The sequence below is a fragment of the Malus sylvestris genome, chromosome 17 (assembly GCF_916048215.2).
Source record: "Malus sylvestris chromosome 17, drMalSylv7.2, whole genome shotgun sequence".
In the NCBI taxonomy this organism is placed as follows: Eukaryota; Viridiplantae; Streptophyta; class Magnoliopsida; order Rosales; family Rosaceae; genus Malus; species Malus sylvestris.
Window position 1 is genome coordinate 28,931,724 of NC_062276.1, and position 23,428 is coordinate 28,955,151.

A 23,428-nucleotide genomic window follows, 5' to 3' on the forward strand; every position below is an offset into this window, starting at 1 on the left:
ATGATGTTATTAATACCCAAGGACCTTGATCAAAAATTGAAAATGAATAGGATTTTAATCAATGGAGTAGCAAAAAGAAGGATGTAAACCTAATTTCTCCTTTTTTTATATATAATTAAAGAGTATTATGCGCGGATGTTTCTGCCTATAATTATGTGTATTAGGGGCAGATGTTTTTAGGGGCGAATCTATTTTCTGCCACTCCTTGTTATTATGGGCGATTTTTCTATATATTTTCCCCTATTGGTGGTTTTTAGAGGCAAATATTTATGCCTATATTAATTCGATTTCTTGTAATCGTGATAGAAAATGGAGGTTGGGCGGTTGCCTCCTCCCGTGGCCCTTGTCACGGCCTCTCAGGCCAAAATCGCAGCAACAACGACTGCGACAACATCAAAGTGCACATTAAATCATGGTATTCGGAACTGGTGAAAAGGAGTTAGGCAGGAATACTAGCAAAAGGGAGATGTGGTTTTTTTTTTTTTTTTTTTATGGGTTAGGATAATGAGTTTGAAAGAATGGTTATTGTGCATTCATACATATCTTTAGATAGGAGGCTTGGATTTTTATAATTTCGTGTAGTCTGTAAAAGATTTACGATAAGAGGAATAATTTTCACCCATATTTTCTTTTTTTCTTTTTTTTTATTTGATTTTGCCTTGCGCTTTCGGATTGGGAATTCTGTACCGACCCCGGGTCCACAACATCGATTTAGTTTCTAAATGGAGATCACTTTAGTGGTCGTTCTCAAAAAACAAGTGACGACGGGTTGCTTTTTCTTGATAGGGATTAGGGTTTTTAGCTGTTATTTTTTAATTACTGATTAATTATCTATTTTAGATCGGGCTTCCCTTTGTTTATCTTGAGCTGCTACTACTGTTGTTTTTGTGGCCTGTTTATTTTATGAAATTTTTTTTTGCACTATGTGCACTAGAGAAAAATTCATTTATTTATTTTTATTGTTTAATTCCTCAATCCTGGATCTGTGATATTTAGATGGACTTCATATATAAGAGTTGGGAACTTAGCTATATAGTTTATATTTTGTTAGAAAAAATACGATCAAGTACTACGATTTATGGTATTTCTATTATTATGACTAGCCTATTATAAGGCTTAGCTCAATTTCTACCCCATACTGTAGATAACATCGTATGTATTAAAAAAATGATAATGTTAGGGAGACACAAAATTTGGAAACTAAAAGACATGAAAGTTAATTATTGATTTATTACCTAAGCGTTGATAAACATGCACATTCTTATTGATGGCACATCATTTAGTTTGTAAATCTTATCTACAAATTTAATCTTCATAGCATTATCTTAAAAAGAAATATCTCAACCCTTACTTTTAAGGTCATCTTGTACTTACTACTTTTTTTTAGTATATTGATATTTTTACACTAAGAGGAGGGGGAGTTCGTCAAAGTCACACAATGGGCAGTCTAATTTGGTATCGAATTCGCCATCTACTAGATTTGAACATAAAACCTCTCACTTTAAATTGAAGAGGAATACTATCAGACCATAATACTAAGTGTCTGTACTTTTACTATTTTTAAAGTTGCTAATGTGGTTTTTTTGAAAAAAAAAAGTGTGCGACAAGGAAATAAGATTTATTAAATTGCGGGCTAACTGAGTAAAACAAGGGGTTCGATTGAACCACACTTTGCAAAAAACCTCAGTAATTAACCTCACTCTCCATTACATATAACGATACATATATGTATATACTCACTCGCAAGCATAACACCAAAACCACGTACAAAACTTTTTTTTCGTTTTCTCATGCATCATCATCATTCACACAACTTCAACTGCAGTACCAGCGCAATGCAAGCCTGCAGGCATAGCCGCCTCCAACAAATCAAAGGTCAAAATCGAGGCCTTAGGCTTCGGCGGCCCGTGCGAAAATCCGACAGGCAACGACCCTGGCGTTGACCGCTCCAACGTCCCAAACCATTTGGCTTGCACGTACTTGTGCTTCCTCCATGGTCCCAAGTGCATTTTCTTCTCCTTCATACATGTTTTTGCAGCGCAGCACAAAATCTTGATCAAAGCTCGTAGTCTATCGGCTTTTCCAACAAACACTTCAGGCAACCAGCTAATCAATCTGTTGTAGTTTTCGCTAGCTCTTGCCATCTCGAACTCAGCTCGGAAATTTAGCTCAATTACAACCCTAATCTCCCCTCTCTTTGAACTTTTGTCCAGCACTTCCAAATAAGTATGCTCCCCTGTTAATTAACACAAAAACACCATATTTAATTTAGTAAATAGTTAAGAAAGAAAAACAAAATCAATTAGCATGTATATATTTCCAGCCAACGCCATTTTAAAATCCTGGATTCGTGCCTGATTCGAAAAACAAGAAAGGTTATAGCTAGGTTGGATTGTTTGAGGGTACCTGCTGGGGCATTTGTTGAGCTTCTCCACTTAGACTTGCAAATGGCACAATTGTATCCAGAATCAATTAGCCGTTTGCATATTTCGGTACGCAAACATTTCCGGCAACCTCCGGCCACAGGTCTCGAGCAAACGCAATATTCTGCGCTTGATGAATTTATTTCCCTTACAGCTTCCTTGGTGGCTTGTCGAATTTTCGATTCAACACTACTGGTCTTGCACAATGTTGCCTGCAATTCCAAATACCATGCATTAGAACAAAAGTTAATATTTGAATATATTTACGAAATCAATCAAGGAAGCTGATTTTACACATCATTTTTAACTTCTCATATATTCCTCTTTTATTTGAGGTTTTCGGATTGAATTAATCAAAGGGAAACAATCGAGATGATTAAACAGGGGTGTGTACGAAGAAAAAAAGTTCGTGTTGAAAAAGTACCTGCAGAAGTTGGTCTTGTTCTTCCCAAAATGCCTTGTTCTCTTCCACACTGCAAGAATTCTCGTCATCTTCATCGGAGCCAGAGGTAGTATTCTCCGGCGGCACCTCGACTTCCTCAATGAAACCCAGAACCATGTCGGCTAGACTTACAGTTGTACCGGGAAATTCATAAATATCGTCGGAGCTCCGGCGAATCACCGGAATTCTAACCATTGCTCCGGCCATATTCTATTTGTAGAATCTCCCTTTCCTCCTCCCTTCACTTGGTTGTGGCAAAAAAGAACGGTTTGGGGATCCCAAATGAAATCTGTGGTCCATTTTATAGGTCCACGGATGGGTCCCACTCGTCCGACGTGGACTAACAAGACGCTGCGAACATGAAGATTTTGTCGTTTTACTTCTAACGTTTGTTGGGTGGAAGTGTTCGGTGTATTTCGGATTTGGACAGCTGGATTCCACGTCATCTGTTAACCAATAAGGTTTGAGCTTCAAGCCCTTAGACTTATCCTTTGGGTATTTTCGAATATTCTAATCTTGCATTTTTCGTATTTTTAGTAATTTAATAATAGTGTGTTTTTATCATGATTTTTTTTTTTTTTTGGTCAATGTTTTTATCATGATTATTATGGTGCTTTTTTGGAGGTTTTGGTCAACACTCCGAAGCTTTGAGGTAAAATCTGACCGGCGGTCAGCTGGGCTGCGGAGCGGGCACGATGAAGTACAAAATACATGTGGCATATTTAAGGATGTTGATGCCTTACCTAATCTTATCTGGTTTAAAGTTGATCCATGTTTATACTAATAGAGAGATTGGAATGAATTTCACTATGATATCTCATGCCACATATACCGTTATGTATAGAAGTAATTTTGGAATACGTTATTCTTCTTCGTAAGGAGGTTTTTCTAAATTACAAATGAACAATAATAGAAAATAAATTAAATCAAATATTTGTGCATAAGATGAACCATGGTGCAACTGCTGATTTCATTATTAGGAATGAAAATGCGAATCATGTTATTGCGGATGCTCTATGCCTGGGGACAATAAAATCTCAATTGCGGAAAGCTTAGCCCTTAGAGATGCCCTTTGGATTGCTAGGAGCAGAGGATTCAGGAATATTCTTGTGGAAGGCGATTCTAAACTAGTGATTGACACCATTGTGCCTTGGAGATTGAAGTCAATCATGGACGATATTAAGAGATTGGCGGGATCCTTTGATGAGATTGTGTGAAGTCATGTTCTCAGAGAGGCAAACTTTCTTGCTGATGACACTACCATCACTGAGTTTCAATATAATGGTCTACATAATTAGGACAGATCTCTGCCCCAAATTGCTCATAGAGCATTTTTATTCGATTGTATGCAAACTAATTGTTTTCGGGATCACTCTCTTTAAGGTATGCTCTTTTTCATCAAAAAACAAAAAATGAAACCTTCAATCTTAAGTCAAATTAAATCACTCAAATTTTTAATTAAATAAAAAATCTGTAAAATACTATCTTTTATATTTTTCAACATCACTTAATCAAGTTATTCAAAATGTTTCGCAACAATTAATTCGTTTTATGCATGTTATTCTCGTCTTAAAGTTTCAAACCTTAGTAAGTTTGAGCTTGTTCGAATATTCCAAAAGTGTGCTGCAAGTGATTCGTGGGTACAAAAGGATAATTAGCATAGAAAATTAAGTTAAGGAAAGTAGCATCTAATTTCGTATCATGAAATTATACTATCCACTTTCTCTTTCTTTATTATTTCTTTTCTTATAAAGAAATAGAGAAATCATTATCAACGTGAATAAAATACTACTAGTTGGTCTTTTTGTAATCATATTATCTTTTATGTATCATGAGTAGTTCGAAAAATTAAGAATGACTTGTATAGTGGCAATCTGGTCTAGTAAACTAATGATATATAGTGAGATTAACATGTGACATTATGTTATTATGATGGTGTGTTTGATTTATCTAAGTTGTTCACTTATCTTCATTTATTCTGAAGTTGATGGTTATTCTCATCCAACATGGTACTAGTGAGCATGCAATATAGTCAAGCGTCTCGTAAACGGTTTGTAATCTTTTTACTTCTCTAGTAATCTAAAGGGTATCAATGTAACAGAAAATTTATTCAAGGATTTTATTTAACAGCAAGTGGCCTTTCACCATAGTGCTAGAAAGGAATTGGGCTTTTGCATTTCGGCGTAGATTCGAACTTCATTGGCTCTTTAATCTAACATCCAATCACTAATACTATTGTCTTATCAGGATTATAAAATAAAATGACCTGGATTGTCTGCTATCCCCCATCCCATCCCTCCTATTTTTGTGGTCATGGTTAAGCTACGTCAACATTTTATATTGATTTTTTTATAGAAATAATAAGACAAAAAGCAATGGGAATATAAAATGTTGACGTGGCTTAACCGTAATCACAGAAATTAAGAGGGGATGAGAAGGGTATGAGATGAAAATGGCAGACAATCCAGGTCCAAAATTTAAATAAAAAAAAAAAGGATTTTAGATAACAGGTTGTATTGTGTGAATGCAAAGCCTTTCGCAATTCCTGATACCGAATTTATTGGACAACATGCCTAAAATATGAAAAGTGGGTACAAAAGAAGTTTGTTGCCTTCTTCAACGGACCCAACCGAAAAACAATTAACAAAGAAATTCTGATCCAATTCAATATACCAAATTTTGTTGGACGAATATATAACTGAAACTTGCAAAGTGGATTCATGTATAAGTTTCCTTTCACAATTACCAGATTTATTTTTAGACCTTTTATATAAAATAGTTCATGAAATTAGTATAAATCCTTACTTTGGTCATTGACAATAAAAACCGATAGAAGTGGTCCTTGATTTGCCCACCATAAATTATTCTGGACACTCCTCATTAAATTGTCATGTGAACGATCATATAACAACTTTTTAAGGGTATTTTTATCAAACTAAACCTCATACTTAACGAGGATATTGACAATTTTTTTCATGAAATGATCAAAACAATTTTTGGTGAAAAAATTCAGAGACCGCCAAATCGATAATCAAAGGCCAAAGTGAAAAAGTATGCTAATCTTTGATATTATTTTGACTAAAAAAAACTTTATTTTTAATGTCACCAAAACCTATCATAACCCCGGATTTGAGCGGTACCTGAAATTTAAGAACTGGACGCAGATAGAAAATTCCCGTCGCAAATGGTAATACCAGAAAATTTGAACTTCTGTTGCCAAAGGTGAAAAAACTGCAAATACCCAAGTAAAGTCAATAACCAAATTTGGGGGTGTTGATGTTTGGAGAGATGGGGTGGCCATAGCTATTGCTTCTTCTTTTCTTTTTTTTCCCTATTCTTTTTCTTTTTAGGTGTAGAAAGAGAATTGTCGCCTAAAGTCAGAATTTCAAGATAAAATATGATGAGTTGGGTTTAGAAAGAGAATAAAATGGTCTAAATAAATTTCCCTGTAAATACAATAAAGTATAGATGAGCTATGGCCTTCCCATAATGGTTGTTTAATGTTCTGGTCAAGGATGTGAACATTTCTATTTGAAATATTACCTTCTAGTGTGATGCTGTTTTTTACCAAACCTAGAGCTTTGTTCTTGATATCTAATTTCCGCTTTTCTACTTTCTCTTCGATCTATTTTACTCACTCTGTTCTGCTATCTGACCTACATTTGTCATTTGGTAAATAATGAGACCATCTAGAGGTAAACCAGGAAACCAACCTTGATAGAATAATGGATGCCTGATATTTTACTCACACTTGTGGAAGTGATGGATGCAAAAGCATATGGTTGGCCAGAATTTCACTTTCAGTCAATTCAAGTAGGCCACAATTTATCTTCAGAAGACGAGACAATGGAAAATGAATGGGAAAGTGTTGGGGCATTGTGGAAAAACGCACAAAACCAATAAAGTAGAATTATATAAAACGAAGAACTTGATGTGTACATTCCTAATATTAAATATCTTGTTGGTAGGTTGTGAATCCTGTGAATCTGGATTAGGATTGATGCTATCATCCTCTCTGTATAAATAATTGATGTTTGTTTAAGCATATTGCATATGATTCGCATTCGGGGAATCTTGTATGGCATTTGGCATGTATCAGCCAAGCTGCCAAGGCGTCCCACATTCCTGTTTCCTGTGCAAAACAATTACCGTCCTTCTCAGTGGTTGATATAACAGAACCAAATATATAAGAAAGACTTTGGCTGTTCAAGGATTGAGAAGGAATTCCTCCTCAAAATATGTCATGACCTGTTTACGAAATTTTTGTGTTCGTGAACAAAATAGTTTTTATTATGAATCACTATGTACAAATTTATCTCTACAAAACATCAACTAAACCTAAGCGAATTGTATACAAACAGATAGATGGATTAAGTAAAAAAGTTACAAACAGTGTATCTATTTGCTACAATTGATTGACTGAACTACCTTAGTTTTAGTTTTTTTTTTTTTTTTTTTTTTTTTTGTAAAGATGATATTTACAATGTGAATTATAATATAAATAATTCTGATCATAAACACGAAATTTTAAATTTTGAGAAAGAACTTCTCCTAAACATTAAATAGCCAAGCTCTTCTAAAAAAATATCTCTTCCAAGAACTAAAATCACAACCATCCACAGGTGAATTGATATAGACATTTTACGTTTTTTGTTGGCTGGAGAGCTTTATAATAGACATTTTTTTTAGGGAATGTAAAATGAACGGAGGTGAGCCCTCCAATTAAATAAAGAAAAGTAAATGAAATTTCAAATTTATATCTCTTACGTTGGTGTAAACTTACATGTGAAAATATGAATGAGATGTAGATGTAGATGTAGTCTTTGCATCTCACCATTCAAAATGCTTTTATGCAAGCCTACTCTTACAATGTGTAATATCAGCAGTGGTGAGCATCGCAAACTCCAATTAAAAGATATTGCGTAAAAAACTAATCATCAATTTATAATACATGTCTTTTTTTAAACTATACTGTTCTACCAGTATATAACATTAGGCAACAGAAATAACTCGTATAAAGTTTTCTCCGATGCGATTGATTCCAGCATTTCTTTTCTTTTCAGATACAAACAAATTATGAAAACAAATCATTGCGATACAAATTAGATCAGTTTTAGTTCCTTTAAATTTTTTTTTTGAGTATATATTCTCTTTCATATTCCGGTAAAAAGTGCGCATAAACAACTTTATTACTTTGATCATGTAGATTAATATAGAAAATGTAAAAGAACGAACAACCTTTTCTTTTTCTTCGCAAAAGAACATATTTTCCTTAAAATAAACAGATACAGATCTAACCAATCTATGACCATTATAAATTAGTTTAAATCAACTTTGCCTAATTTACTATTTAGCTATAAAAAATAATAAAACAGAAAATTATCTGTTGTCAAGTCGTTATCTTTCTGCACTTTTTGACAGCTCAGAGAACTAATTTTTTTTCTTTTACCACAAACAGATCCCTATCTAACAGTTCTTGCTTGTAACTAAGATATAATCATAATAAATCCCTATCTAATGGTTCGCGTTTGTAACTAAGATATAATCATAACAGTTTTACTTGTTTAATAGACATTTGTCACGCGTTAAAAAAGTGAATTATTGTCTAACAAACACTCACCATGTGATAAACTGATGATGACTTGAGAGAATTTCTCGTTAGAATGCACAGCTAGCCAACTTGCAACTCAATGAAATATAATAAGATAAATTAAAATTAGATATACATTATCCATAAACACTAGACAACTGCTAGAGTACATATATGATTTGCTAATTTTTAAAGGAAACCTTAAATTAGGATTAAAGATTTGTTTTACTGGCCATGTCATAGGATCCACAAACTTTAAGCGTCATTAATTGATAAGCATGAACTAAGAGCAGCATCATTAATTTACTTTATTTACCCTTTTCTACTCTTTGTCTACCCTGCTTTATTATTCAGACAAACCTTCATGCCTTTCCAGCAGAAGGCTTTGGGGTGTATAATTAACCAGCCATGGCATCGACTGATTTTGTGACCGGAAAGTTGATCCTGTTGCTGAATTTTGAACCATGATACCTGAAAAGACACTGCTGTATAGTCCGTGGAAGCCTGCTGGTACATGATAACAAGTGATTTTAGATAAGTTACTGACAGTGACTCAAGATAATGAAGGGTAAAAAGTGTAAATGAAAGTCTGAATCAAACATCACTACTTGATCACTATGGCCCATTTGGTGAGCCGATTAGGATAGGTTGTGGACATTTAAAATGGGCTTGAGTCCAAGCAAATGTTTGATGCCTTGATGGGTTTAAAGAGGATCACGGTCAGGATTCCAAGTTTAGAACACCACCGGATTCATAAACCTCGCCGTTGTCATGGTTTGTGAGTCCAATGCGCTTTCTCCATCTGCAACCTCCAGTCGTCAACTTCAGAAGATCGAGATAAAATTTCAAAAGAGCGATGGTGGGTCACGGGTTACGAGCGGTATGACGGGTCGCAAGGGGCATAGAGTTGTTTACACCAAATATTAGACAAGTATCTCAACATATCCCTTCCAATCCTAAATGCAATAACCTATCATGTCCCCAGCCACCATATATGTTTATTATATGTTACCACTACAAGAAATAAAATAAAATACTGAAAAGATGGCCATAAATTGACAGGTTCCATTTACTTGATGAACAATCACTAACTTGATAATAATCAAACGCAAAAGTGCCTACAATATTGATAATGTCCACACTGACACACAGATGATAAGAACAAGTTTTATTTTTAACCCAAATAATTGATTTAGAAATTATTAAAAGATTAACTTTCACTCTTTAGATGCTTTAGCTTGAAAGTAACTACTTTCCCAAGTCTTAAAAAATCAAATCACATCATACAGGTTGTGCCCTTAACCTCCTTCAGAGCAAGTCCAGCGGTGCCCATTGCCTAGTGGATCGGGAACCATTTCAATTCAATTGCCTCCCTCCCTTACTCCAGCCCATGCGGACGATTGGGCTCAGGGGAGGCCTGCGTGAGAGGGGAGGCGCGAATCAACTGCCCGAGCACCTGAAGGCGCTGATGTAAGGCTGACATCAGCTACATTATAAAATTAATAAAATATGTAAAAAATTAATAAAAAATCTGAATTTTTTTTTTAAATTAAAAAAAAAAAGATTTAATTTTTCTATAAATTCCTTATCATTATCTTCCATCTTACACCACAATTTTATATTTTCTCAAATACTTTGGGTTGTAGTTTCTTATTTAATGACACGTGTCGTAACGAGACCGATTAAAAATCCTATCCGAAATTACAAATAAAATTATTTTTTTATTATTTTATAAAATAGAAAATACTAATATGTTATTGCCTATTGTCATGGTTATTCAGTTTAGGGATGAAGATGCAAAAGACCATTACTATTCATTAAAGGTAGTTACTATTCATTGAAGGGGATTTAATAGGCAGTTGCCTTAGGGGGCCTTCCCACACTAGAAGTGCTCTTACATGACAAGCTGCAAAAAGGCCACTGCAATTCAATACTTCCAAGAGACTTTCGCAATTACTTTAAATTCTCTCAAAATTTTGTACATACGAAATTGAAATTCTGCTGTTAGTTTCTTCTGATTCATATCCTTCACATCAGCAGAGTAAAACAATAACTTTATCCTACAGAAATATTATAATATGTAAGAAAATCGATCTAAATATATCGGTGCATCATGTACTGATGCTCTCTAGTTAACAAAGATTGGGGACAGAGTAGTCATATTTCATTAGTTGTTTTGTGATATCGTTTTAAATTGTTCACTGTTAATTAATTACAATAAGCAGCCCTAACTGGGAATCATACGAATCAAGACTATTTAGCTGCCTAGATAGCACTGCATACGATTGCCATCTCTGTGTGTGTCTCAATGTTTAGCAGCGACATGCTTACTTTCGTTAGGATGTCGAACTCGAAACATATTAGTATTTATTAGTAATCCTATCAGCACGAATGAATTCCTAATAACAAATCAAATGTTTCATCACACAAATGTCAAACACGATGGCTACAAATTGACAAGAAAAGTTAGCCGTTTAAATAAAAAACGCAGGTTGTTTAAATAACTACGAGGATGCTGGAATATCCATAGTAACCAAGTCAGGTTATCTTTCTTGGTATTGAACTTGAGATGCCAACACTTCTTTTTTTTTCTTTTCAATACCGAACATCCCAATAATTAATTTTAGAGATTATTTACCTTTCTGGAAGCCAGAACTTCAAAACGGAAAATGAAAGATAACGAATGCTTGGTAAAGTGATCATACGTTTGCAGTAAGCCTGCAATAGTACAATGAGATAGCATGCTAACAAGTAGATTTAGGTCTTATGAAAACTAACAAAAAATAACTGTAAAATTGTATTTCTTCCCCTAATTTGTTTTTGAGCGCTTAGCAAGTTGATATAATTGATCCCATGATAATCTGAAACCAAAGGAAAGCTTACATCATCAACAAACCAAGATACGCATCAAATTTTTTAACACAAAAGTGCCAAAAGAATAATACTTTGATGTATTGGGAAAAACTTATCTTCAAGATAAAGGTATCAATCCAAGAACTGAATGTAAAGAGCATTCTCTAATTTAAAATTTGAAAGTTCGCAAATGAGTAGACGATGACAGATTCAGACTAATCATGTTCTAATTATAACTATTTGTAAAATATATGTTGTTGAAAGAAGATGCAGCAATTAAAAATACAACTTGGCTACTGCAGATGATGCAGGGAAAGAGACGTTGATCATTTTCAGTAGTTGTAAATGGTAGAGCATGTTGTGCACCAAAATTGGCGCACAATCAAATTTCACCAACAGTTGCTGAAAATTAGAAAAAAAATCGAAAACTCTTTCGAGCATTTGTAAGAATAAGGACCGTATTAAATTCCATACAACATGAAAAACTTCAACATCATCAGGTCTTCACAGGATGAAATATCTAATATGGTTTCCAGAGAAAAATAAAGTCATCGCAATGTTTGACCCGAGGTAACTGTCTCCTAGTATCTATGGCCTCGTTTGGTACACGTGATTAGATTGGAATGGATAAGACATTATTTTAAAGGTATTTTGAAAGAAGAGAAATGAAAAAACTGTGGCCAACTTAATTAGAAGTAGGATGATGTAGGCCTGTCACCAAGAATTTTTGGCATCTCACCAAAATAATCCCATCGCAGGATAAGAATTTCAATCTCTGGAAACAGAACTTTTCTATTAATAAATTATTTATTGTTTTTTATTACTGAATTACAAGGATACTTATGATGCCTTAAACCTAAAGAACGCAAGAAAGTAAACTTATTATAGGAAAGAAATTCTAATGCAAAATAGAATACGAAACTAAATCTAAACCTAATCAAACTGGAAAGAATCTTAAACCTTATAAAGGTAGGAAATCAAAAAACTCAAACCGTAGTGATTAAAAGACTTAAACACCCATTGATTTAGGCCAGCCTTCACTTTGGTTCCGCATCATAGGAGAATGATTACTCAAGAAGATAAGTTATCCATTCCAATACTTCCCTTAATGGGAGGATTAGGTGGAAGAAGTTTTATTCATGTCTAATCCTCTCACAAGGAAAAATCATTCTCATCTACCTTCAATATGCCTTGAATGTCAAGGGGTTATCCCTTCCAATCCAATCATTTCTACCAAACAAGACCTATCTAGGTCCACTTAATAGCTGATTATTAAAATTCTTCTAGCTACCTAGGGTGGGATCCAACTGATGTAAAATTAAGAAATTACAAGTACAAAACTAGCAGAAGAAGCATGCATTCAGAAGATTATTGAAAGCGAAAGTAATGGATTACCAACCACTCAATAAGCTCACGATTATAGGACTCGTTTGGTGTTTAGGATTGGATTGAAATGGATAATCCACTCCATTATATTCCAAGGTATTGAAGCAAGAAATGAAAAAAATGGGTCCAACTTATTGCTCATTAAGGAGAAACCTTATCCATTTCAATCTCTCACAAAATGGTAGGTATTAAAGGGGATAAGTTTCCTTCATGTCTAATCCATTTCAAATCCCCTCAAAATGATCATTTACCTTTACTTTCAATACACCTCGAAGATACTGAGTTAACCAATCCAATTCAATCCTAAAGACAAAACGAGACCCATATGTATTATGACAAAAGACATGAACTACCATGCATTCCAAGTGAACGTCCTACATTAACAGCGAGAGAAGAAACACTTTAAAAAAAAACATGTTCTCCAATGTGAGCCTACATTTTGAGCAGCAACCACAAACAATCTACACAAGACAAGAATTTCCAGGTAGCAAATCAAACAAGACATTTCCAACAAAACATCATCACCAAAGGCAACCCATACACACAACCTTCAAAATGTTCTAAAAACCCGACACCACATCCAAAGCAATTGGTACCCAGGTTTGAAAACTTACCATTGATCCGACCAAACACAATTTGTTCAATGCACAATGTTGGAAATCGGGATTGAGGGATGCCTGTGTTTGGTTTTGAAGTTAACTGGGATCCCTACCTAAAATAACAAAAAGGTCTCGGGCTGTTAGGATTCTGTAGAAAAAGTTTGGGATGATAAAAAACGGACAAATGCACCAGCCGGGAATCGAACCCGGGTCTGTACCGTGGCAGGGTACTATTCTACCACTAGACCACTGGTGCTTGTTGAACGTTGTCTCTTTAAATCCACATAAGATTAGGTTTAGCTTAGTTAAAGTCAATAAAAATAACACAATTCTCTTCTCTCATTTAAGGTCAATAAAAATAATTTTCCTCACCAATTAAGATCAATATCACTTGTTCTAAAGAGGTTAACAAAGGACCATTGCAGTCAACCCTGGAAGGGTGTAATGAGAGCGTAAATGTGAAAACAAAGAGATTTAAGTCGTTTACCCAAAAAGATGCGTTACACCCATTGAAAATGTGTGTTACAGATTTGATGTGTGTTACAAGCAAGGTCCAAAATATCGATATTATCCCTATATTTTCATCGAAATTTCCTTGTTTTTGGACAACTGATATTTCTGATATCATCGATATTTTAGACCTTGATAGAAACTCTATGTGGTACTAAGTCACTCATGTATCTTACCATGCAATGTATAAAGTGTAAAATATTATACTAATTCATTATATATAAATGATTATGGTGTGTTTAAATTTCTTTCATTAATTACTACATATTTTCTACACTCATAATGTTTGCCAGATCGCTATATAATCAACTTAAATCAGTTAAATCCATCATGCAATGCATTTCCTTCCAATTTTTTGTGATAAACTAATAGATAATTGACTAAATAAACATCCTGCAAAGTTTCAATAAAAATTTCCAAGTTTTTCTTACAATTTCCGTGGTTTTTATTAAATTGTTATCGATATTAATAATATCCCGATATTTCCATCAAAATTTCCATATTTTTGGACTATCGATATTTCCGATATCATCGAAATTTTAGAAATTTTAGACCTTGGTTACAAGGATGCTCGATACAAGGTAACAAATATCTCTTGAGGATCCAACCCTTTTCTAAGGAGTGTCCTTCCTCTTTATACAGGCATGTCCTAAGCCCAAAAAGTCTTGGGCCTTCAATTCTTGAACCATCCTACTTGGTGAATGGGTTGCAAATGTGGGTTTGTTGCAGGCTCTCTCTCTTGTAAGCGAATGACACACGAAGTGTATAGAAGACATTTTGGTCAGGTATGCTTTGGTTCCTGCGTCGAAAGTAGCCAAACTGAGCGCTTGATTTTGTTAGTCCCCGAAGGCGGTCGGAACGTATTTTAAGTTGAGCACTCACTTCTTTTGGTCAGTGATAAGGATTCATAGTTTAATGGGTAAGGGTTCGGTGGCAGTGCCCTTTGGTCGTCCTTGATGTGTTGGAAGCTCTTGGGCTGCTTTATGGGCCTGGTAGCTTGATTCTTAATTTTGTTGGCATTTATGGGCTTCTTCTAGAGGCCCATCTCAGAAGATTACGACTATACATTATTTTAATAAGACAATAAAAGACCCTGTGTTAACACCACTTGTTCAAATTTCTTACCTTTGACCTTAAAGTTATTAAGGATAAGAACGTAAATATCTCCTTAAGAGATAAAACTTAGAGACTAAGTAATTGTTACAGTTTTGTTAGGACAGTTAGTAATTGTTAGACTTTGTTAGGACAGTTTGTTAGACTTGGCTTACATGTATATATACTTAAATGTAATCTTATTATGATTTGATGAAAATGAAAATACATTTTCCAAAATAGTATCAGAGCCTCTCTGTCTAACGACCGCCTCTTTCTCGATCCTTAATTTGGAAGGCCCTTATGTACTTCTTCTCTAGACCATCTTAGAAGATTACGACTACACATTATTTTAATAGGACAATAAACGACCTTGCGTTAACACCACTTGTTCAAATTTCTTACCTTTGACCTTAAAGTCACAAAATGTCGATTGAATTAATTTTAAAATATTTAGCGATCTTAATTAAATTACAATAAAAATAAAGTCACATGACAATTTGAATTTTGTTTTACCAATGTCGCGCTAAACATGTTGCACAACGAACATTTTGTATAGTAAACTTGCTAATGAATATGGTAATACACAATACAACACGGAAGCGTCCAGAGTAATAGCAGCGGTGGTTTGGCTAATAAGACGATCATTACTTAAAAGGAGAGTATTTCTTAGTATGTTTCATTTTGTTCTTCTAGAGTAGTTTTTTTCCGTGTATATTTAAGCAATATTCTAATTTAATTGTAACCGTAACGAATGAGAATCGAACTAGGGTATAAAGGAAATCACACTGATCTTGCCAAATGTGTTTTTCTTTAATTTAACTACACAATTGTCTTTCCGCAACACAATTTTGAGTGAGTGGGAGAGAATTTGATGGAAATTGAGAATGAATTTAGCATTCATGCATATGTGATTAAAGTATGAGATTAATACTCATTATTTTGACATGACTCTAACATCAAAATTTTATTCTCCCTCAAAATCCAACCATAAAAACGGCTCATTTCCCAGCCGTTGAATGGTGATTTGAGTTTTCTGAAACCTAAACCCTAAACTGTTTAGTGTTCTTAATCATATAAACAAAGGCCAGGATGAGGGTAATTATTTCTTCACTGGGAAACAAATTTAGCATAGACGTGCATGTCAAAGAACCAGTTGTTGAAATCAAAAGGAAGATAGAACAAGTGTTGGGTGTCCCTGTGGATTCCCAAACCCTTGCAGTTAGTGGATGGGAGTTAATAGATGGATTAGACATGGAAGATTACCCAATTATCACTGAGGGTACTACAATTGACCTCACCATTAAATGGACGGGATCCGGAACTCCGTTAAATTTACACCGTTCTAGTAGTAAAATTCAGATTACCATCAAGTTTTCAGCAAGGCAGCTTCCCATGGAAGTTGACACATCCGAAACAGTACGTAGCCTTAAAGAAAAAATACACATCATGGACGGTACCCCCATCAAGAGGATGTCGCTCTTCTTCTGTGGAGCTGAGTTGGACGAAGATTTTCGTAATTTAAGCGATTACGGGATACATGCATTTTCGGAGATCGTTGTGTTCCAAAAGACTATGAGTCGTCTAAGAAATGAACCGGCAGCAAGAACGTTGAGTGTAGTGGTACAAACATCGTCGAGTTTACTCAACGCAACAACGATTCCATTGGAAGTGAAGGACTCGAGAACGGTTAATGAGTTGAGGCAATTTCTTTTGAGCAGGAAAATTCTCCCAGCGGATGATTATTTGTTTATACACAAGCAGAGGATCATGCGTGACAATTGCAGCCTCAGATGGCATGGTGTTGGTGATGGAGATCTCCTATATGTATTTAAGGGGACTGTTTGTCGCAGCGGATGTTGAACTCAAATCTGTCGAGAAATCCCTACTACTACGTAGCTTTTAATTAAGGAAAAAAATGAGTAAATAATTTTTCATTAATAAAAGAAAGAAAGCACACGAGTACTAATGTGTATTTGGAGCACACAAAAGCAGGAAGAAAAAAACAACAAACAAACAAATCAAAGTGAAGTCAAATTTATCATCTACCAACTCTATTGATATCTGATCCAGACGAAGATGATGTAGAAGATAAAGCATTTTTCATGTCTTCAAAAGCAGGGTGCCCCTGCCCTCCAGTGTTCCACTGATAACCCGACCACATCGGAGTTGTTCTAATTTTATGCGGCAAGTTTAGATGCATTCCTTCCCTTTGAGACTGATTGCCATCAATGCCATGTTGGGAAAAATTTAGAGTACACAACTCTAACACAAGTGTTGGATAGACAACACAAGTAAACAAATTACTTGTATTACACTCACAAAATATTACAACACTCACAAGGACACAACTTTAGAAGCAATGACACTCACACTTTCTAAAGACAAACTCTACATCACTCACACTCCTACAAGACTATTCTTGCTTCTCACTCTCACTTGGTTGCCTACTACTACTTCTTGATTTCTTGATTACTTAGCAACACACACACACACACACCTATGGTTTTGCTGACTACAATTGCCCACCGCCTTTGAGCTTTGCATGGCAGCCACACAATTGTACAAGCTGCTAGAACTTTCTAGCACATGATTATACACACACACCCACCGACTTAATAGGATAATGCTAGAATTATCTAGCATATTGACATGCCTGCATGTTGCACCGACTTTGGTGCTAGAATTTTCTGGATCTGTGTGGAATGGGCTAGGGTTGGGCTCTTTTAACACTCCCCCTCAACACCAGCTTATTCTTTCCTCCATACCGAGTTGATAACGCTTTACCTCCCTTGGCTTTGGCACTAGATTCCAAGTTTGATATTGCTCCAGTACAGTGACTTCTTCTCCCAACTTTGAGCCACTTAGGTTTAATTGCTTCTTCTTCTATGGTTGCATTGGCATATTTAGGATTTGGCTTCCGGATTCTTGTTGACCTTCTTAGTTGATATTGTGGAGTTGATACTTCCACTTCATTAGGTCTATCTTCTTCTGGTTATTGATATACGCCAGCTTGCCAAGGGTTTTGGGGCACTGCTTGCTCAACACCTTCACCATCAAGTGAATCCTTAGACTCATCTGGTCTCAACTGAATTTGAACAATTTGCTCCCCCATCTTTTGCTGCAACTTATCTTCTATCTCTCTCGAATTAGGCAACGCCTCCTTTTCTGAGGACAACCAAGAAGATGCTTCATCAAACACCACATCTCGTGATGTGTAACACCTTCCAGTTGTAGGATCACAACATTTCCACCCTTTTCTTTGGTTGTCGTATCCCACAAAGATACATCAGATTGCCTTCTTGTCGAACTTGCTACGTAAATGACTTGGAACAAATACGTAGCACACACAGCCAAATACTCAAAAGTAACTAACTGTAGGTTTCATATCCCATAGTTTCTCAAGGGGTAACACAAATTCTAACCTTGGTTGACAAAGCCTATTGATCACATGAGCTGCAGTTCTCATAGCTTCGGCCCAAAACCTTCCTAGTACATTCTTGGCATAGAGCATACTTCAACATATCTCTGCAAGATGTCAATTCTTTCTTTCTTTCCGCTATGCCATTTTGTTGTGGCGTGTTAGCACATGTGAACTGGTGACGTATTCTACATTCTCGTAGATACTGGGAAAACTCATTCGAGGTATATTCTCCTCCATTATACGTGCGTATGCACGGATCTTCTTTCCCACTTCTCCTTCAACTATCTCTTTAAACTCTATAAATTTTAAAAATGTTTCATATTTTTCTTTCATAAAGAAAACCCACACATACCTAGAGAAGTCATCAATGAACGTCACCATGTACCGCATCCCACTTATCGATGGTTGCTTGACGGGCCCGAACACATCGGAATGAACCAACTCCAATGGCTTTTTCACTTTAAACTTCGACTCTTCGTATGGTAGTTGATGTGTTTTACCATACTAGCATCCTGCACAAACCGTGTCTGTTCTCACGTTAAGCTGAGGTAGCCCCTTAAGCATTGACTTCTTCATCATCACATTTAGCTTGTGATAGCTAACGTGACCCAATCTCATGTGCCATAAATCTGCTGTCTCATTCTTCCTTATCTTGTCTATGTATGCAATTTCTATTGACATGACATAGATTGACTGCAATTGCCGTCCCTCTATTGTTGGCGTCCCTAAGATCTTAAGGTGTCGATACACCTTCACATCTCGTGGACCAAACAAGACATAATTTCCCAATGACGTCAGTTACGACACTGAAAGCAGATTTTTCTTCATACCTGGAACATGGTAGTCATCTTGAAGCAGCACATGATTAGTGTTGTATCGGGGCTCAATTACTGTCTTACCGATGTGAGCAATCGGTAGCCTCGAGTCGTTGGCCACCACCACTAAGTGGCCTCCTTTGTACTTAGTCAGACTTTGTAACTTTTTCTCATCACCTGTTATATGGTTTGAGCAGCCTGAATCCACGATCCAATCATTCTGGTAGTCAATAGACTCCGAACTCGCTGCCGTAAGAGCTGACTCTCGCTTCTTCATAGCAACGGATGCTTCAATGTCTCATTCTTCCTCCAGGGCTAGAGACGCAACGACGTCCCAGTCATCTTCACTTTTCTTCTCTGAGTTGGCGACATTACTTTCTGCAGGCCTTTTGAATCTGTAATCCTTCGCCATGTGGCCCTTCTTTCCACAATTGTAACACTTGCCCTCAAACTTTTTCTTATTTTGGGACTGACCACGATTGTCGTGATACTTCGGAGCTCCATTTGGCCGAGAACTCCCTCCTCTTTGATGACCTTTCACCTTGTCACCATTTGTTTTAGATTCACCATCAGTAAGCTGCTTGAAGCTGCCTTTACTTTTGGTGTAGAACGCTTCCTCTTCACCTCTTAACAAGACCCCTCCCATTTGCTTTGCCAAAGCTTCTTGATCGATAAGCAAATTCTCAAACTCAACAAGTGATGGTTGGGTCGCCCATCTTTGTACAGCATCAACAAAGCCTCGATATTCAGGTCTCAATCCATGGATAATTATTCTTTTTATCCTAAATTCTACAATGGCAGCACTAGGATCTAATTCAGAAATTTCACGGGAAATAGACTTTACCTTGTGGAAATATTTGGCAATCGTCATGTCTCGTTGGGCCACCGATAATAACTCGTTCTCGAGAAGCTGCAGTCTTATATCGTTCCTCTTTGAAAAAAGTGTGACGAAGGTGTCTCAAGCTTGTTTTGATGTCTTGGCCTTCCGTATGTGCTCCAACATGTCATCTTCAATTATGGTTTTTAAGGCAAACATGGTCTTACCTGCCTTGATCTTCCATTTCCTCAAAATGCCTCTAGTGTCTTCTTTCGGCTGCGTAACTTCATTACCGCTGAGGACATCCCAAAGATCTTGGCCTTGTAGGTAAGACTCCATACACGTTGCCCATGTGTTGTGATTTTTCTTGTTCAACTTCTTGATTCCTCCAACAACTTGAAGTTCTCCCATCATGTCAGCAGAACTTCGATAAGCCGAACAAGATTGACGAATAATCTTGCGAAGTACTAAACTTCTCACGATTCTCAAAAGCTTCACTAGAGACGGTCCCTGATCGTACCGCTCTGATACCAATTGTTGGGAAAAATTTAGAGTACACAACTCTAACACAAGTGTTGGAGAGACAACACAAGTAAACAAATTACTTGTATTACTCTCACAAAATATTACAACACTCACAAGGACACAACTTTAGAAGCAATGACACTCACACTTTCTAAAGATAACTCTACATCACTCACACTCCTACAAGACTATTCTTGCTTCTCACTCTCCCTTGGTTGCCTACTACTACTTCTTGATTTCTTGATTACTTAGCAACACACACACACACACACGCACACACCTATGGTTTTGCCGACTACAATTGCCCACTGCCTTTGGGCTTTGCATGGCAGCCACACAATTGTACAAGCTGCTAGAACTTTCTAGCACATGATTATACACACACACCCACCGACTTAATAGGATAATGCTAGAATTATCTAGCATATTGACATGCCTGCATGCTGCACCGACTTTGGTGCTAGAATTTTCTGGATTTGTGTGGAATGGGCTGGGGTTGGGCTCTTTTAACATGCCATTCATCGTCGGTTGCTCCTTCAAGCACCTTCATAACTTACGTAATTGTTGGCCTCCCATTAGCTTCTGGATATGCACACAACAAACCCAAATGAAGAAACTTCTCAACTTTCTCCATGTTGTATTCGCCCTTCACCTTGAGCCGCTCATCAATTGCAAAGTTCAACTTTCCCCTCTCCATTAGTCTCCATACCCAATCAACCAACCTTGGCTCCTTGCCTCTATCGTTCTCCATCTATACACCAACTCTAGTACCCTATCCCAAAACCAAACATATCAATCTCAACTGAGGCTCTTCCTGTTCGAACCACTTTTGGCGCCATGTACCCTGTTGTCCCAACCACTTGTGCCGTGCCAATCATTTCCCCATGTTAGTGCATTTGGACCAATCTGAAATCCCCTAACCTAGCATTCATATCCTTATCAGGTAGCACATTGCTTGCTTTGATATCTCTATGCAAAACCTTAGCTTCCCAACCCACATGCAAATACAATTCAACACCTTAATTCTCTCTTCCCAACTCAACAAGTTTCTCTATTTGCACACAAATATCCTCTTATCCAAGATACCATTTTCCATGTAATCATAAACCGTGATTAGACTGCGTTTCTCTTTTTTGCACCAATCTCTCAGTCCTACCAAATTCCTATGCTTCAATCTTCCCAAGCTTGAAACCTCGGCAACGAACTCTTTCAACCCATGTTCCCTTTCATGTGAGATTCTTTTAAGTGCTACTTCTCCTCTTCCTAATACCCCTTATACATTTTCCCATGTCTTCCATTCCCGATCACTTTCTTTTCGGAAAATCCCTCTTTTCGCAGCACGTATCTCTTTGTAATCTATCAGTTGAGGCCAGTACTCCAATTCCTGGTCTTCAACTTTCTCTACATCCTCATCTCCTTTCCTCTCCTTCCTTCTTTTCCTCCTCACCAAAATAAAAAAAACACCAAACCCACGCACCAAGCAACCAAAAACCCGGCAACACCAACCCCCATGACGAACCCTTTTGATCTAAAAATAGACTTTTCTCCGACACCACAAAGGAAGGTAAATTATGAGTCACCAAAGCGTCACCGATGGAAAAATTAGAATTGCTAAAGCTCCAATCCAGTATCATATGGCTCTGAGCCAATGCTCCAGTTGCCGCGCAAAACCCCAAGTACATTTCATCCAAAAGCACCCTGGACAGATCTATCACCTCACTTATCAGTGGCCTCTGCAAACTTGAAAGTCGTGGTCATGGCCACTATTTTAAGCAGGGCGTATTAAATTGGGATTTTAAGGGATTTTAATTCTTTTAATTAATCTAGGGGTATTCAATTAGGATTTTAAATGATTCTCTGAAATTTAAGGTGTATTCAATTAGAATTTTAAGATAGTTTATTAAAATCCTTAAAAATCTGAATGTATTCAATTAGGATTTTAAAGAAGTTTATAATATTCCAGGTGTATTAAAAATTGATTTTAAAGAATTTAAGAAAGTTGAGGAATTAGAGGGAATTGGAGAGATTTTGTAGTGTATTTTAAGCATTCACAAATCTCACCTCTCCCGATGAGATTTCGAGGGAATTGAATCAAAATTTTATATGAAATCTCTACAAATCAATTAAACTACATAAAAATCCATGGATTTATAAATCCATTAAAGTCTCTCAAATTCTCAATTGAATAACACCCCCCTAAGTCTTGTGTAGGATATTTGACTTCATAATTAATGGAACTTTCACGAAAAGAATTTGAGATAAGTTTATTTTAATCTAAAATCATGCTATAACTATTTAATGAATAAAAATTAAATATTAATGAAAAATCCTTAAACTTTAATAAAAATGACAAAAGAACTTAAATTTTAATGAAAATGACACAATTTTAATATAAAAAAATTTAAAAATGACACGCAGGACAAATGTGTCCATCACAGACAATGTTTATAAAACTAAACGCTATTTATGAAACTGAACAATACTACACTATTTATTGGTTTAGTTTCATAAATAGTGCCTAGTTCTTGGTCCACTTTCATAAATAGTGTCTAGTTCATAGTTATGTTTCATAAATAGTGCCTAGTTATTGGGTCCAATTTCATAAATTGTGTGTAATAGTTAGTACAATTTCATAAATAGTGTCTCTTTCTTAGTTCAGTTTCATAATGCGTGCCTAGTTATCGATCCACTTTCATAAATAGTGCCTAGTTTTTTGTCATGTTTTATAAATAGTGTCTAGTTCTTGGTCCAATTTCATAAATAGTGTGTGGTCAAGTTTCATAAATAGTCTCCACCTATTGGTTTAGTTTTAGTGCCTATTCTTGATTTTGTTTCATAAATAGTGTCTACTTATTAGTCAAGTTTCATGAATAATGTCTACTTATTGGTCTAATTTCATAAATAGTGTCTACTTATTAGTCAAGTTTTATAAATAATGTCTACTTCTTGGTT

General features: G+C 36.0%; 2 protein-coding genes, 1 non-coding gene and 1 pseudogene across 3 annotated transcripts; 1 reads left to right on the top strand and 3 right to left on the bottom strand.

Moving 5' to 3' along the window:
- Positions 1–1,599: 1,599 nt before the first annotated feature.
- Positions 1,600–3,133, bottom strand: LOC126609790 (uncharacterized). Its single transcript, XM_050277719.1, has 3 exons — positions 2,848–3,133; positions 2,407–2,635; positions 1,600–2,236 (listed from the first exon to the last, which is right to left on the bottom strand). The coding sequence occupies exons 1-3, from the start codon at positions 3,070–3,072 to the stop codon at positions 1,806–1,808; spliced, it is 885 nt and encodes a 294-aa protein (XP_050133676.1). The 5' UTR covers positions 3,073–3,133; the 3' UTR covers positions 1,600–1,805.
- A 10,345-nt stretch (positions 3,134–13,478) lies between these two features.
- TRNAG-GCC (transfer RNA glycine (anticodon GCC)) lies at positions 13,479–13,549 on the bottom strand. The gene has a single exon. It is a non-coding gene; the product is annotated as a tRNA-Gly (tRNA).
- A 2,418-nt stretch (positions 13,550–15,967) lies between these two features.
- Positions 15,968–17,527, top strand: LOC126611047 (polyubiquitin-like). Its single transcript, XM_050279227.1, has one exon. The coding sequence runs from the start codon at positions 15,988–15,990 to the stop codon at positions 16,756–16,758; it is 771 nt and encodes a 256-aa protein (XP_050135184.1). The 5' UTR covers positions 15,968–15,987; the 3' UTR covers positions 16,759–17,527.
- Positions 17,528–21,217: 3,690 nt separating this feature from the next.
- LOC126611951 (probable L-type lectin-domain containing receptor kinase VII.2) lies at positions 21,218–22,224 on the bottom strand (annotated as a pseudogene).
- Between the last annotated feature and the right edge of the window lie 1,204 nt (positions 22,225–23,428).

Bases quoted from the DNA above. Each gene is read 5' to 3' on its own strand.
- LOC126609790 (XM_050277719.1), bottom strand. From the start codon at position 3,072: ATGGCCGGAGCAATGGTTAGAATTCCGGTGATTCGCCGGAGCTCCGAC. The intron at 2,636-2,847 runs GTACTTTTTCAA...TTGGAATTGCAG, and splicing joins AACAAGACCAACTTCTGCAG to GCAACATTGTGCAAGACCAG. The intron at 2,237-2,406 runs GTACCCTCAAAC...GTTAATTAACAG, and splicing joins CTCAACAAATGCCCCAGCAG to GGGAGCATACTTATTTGGAA.
- LOC126611047 (XM_050279227.1), top strand. From the start codon at position 15,988: ATGAGGGTAATTATTTCTTCACTGGGAAACAAATTTAGCATAGACGTG.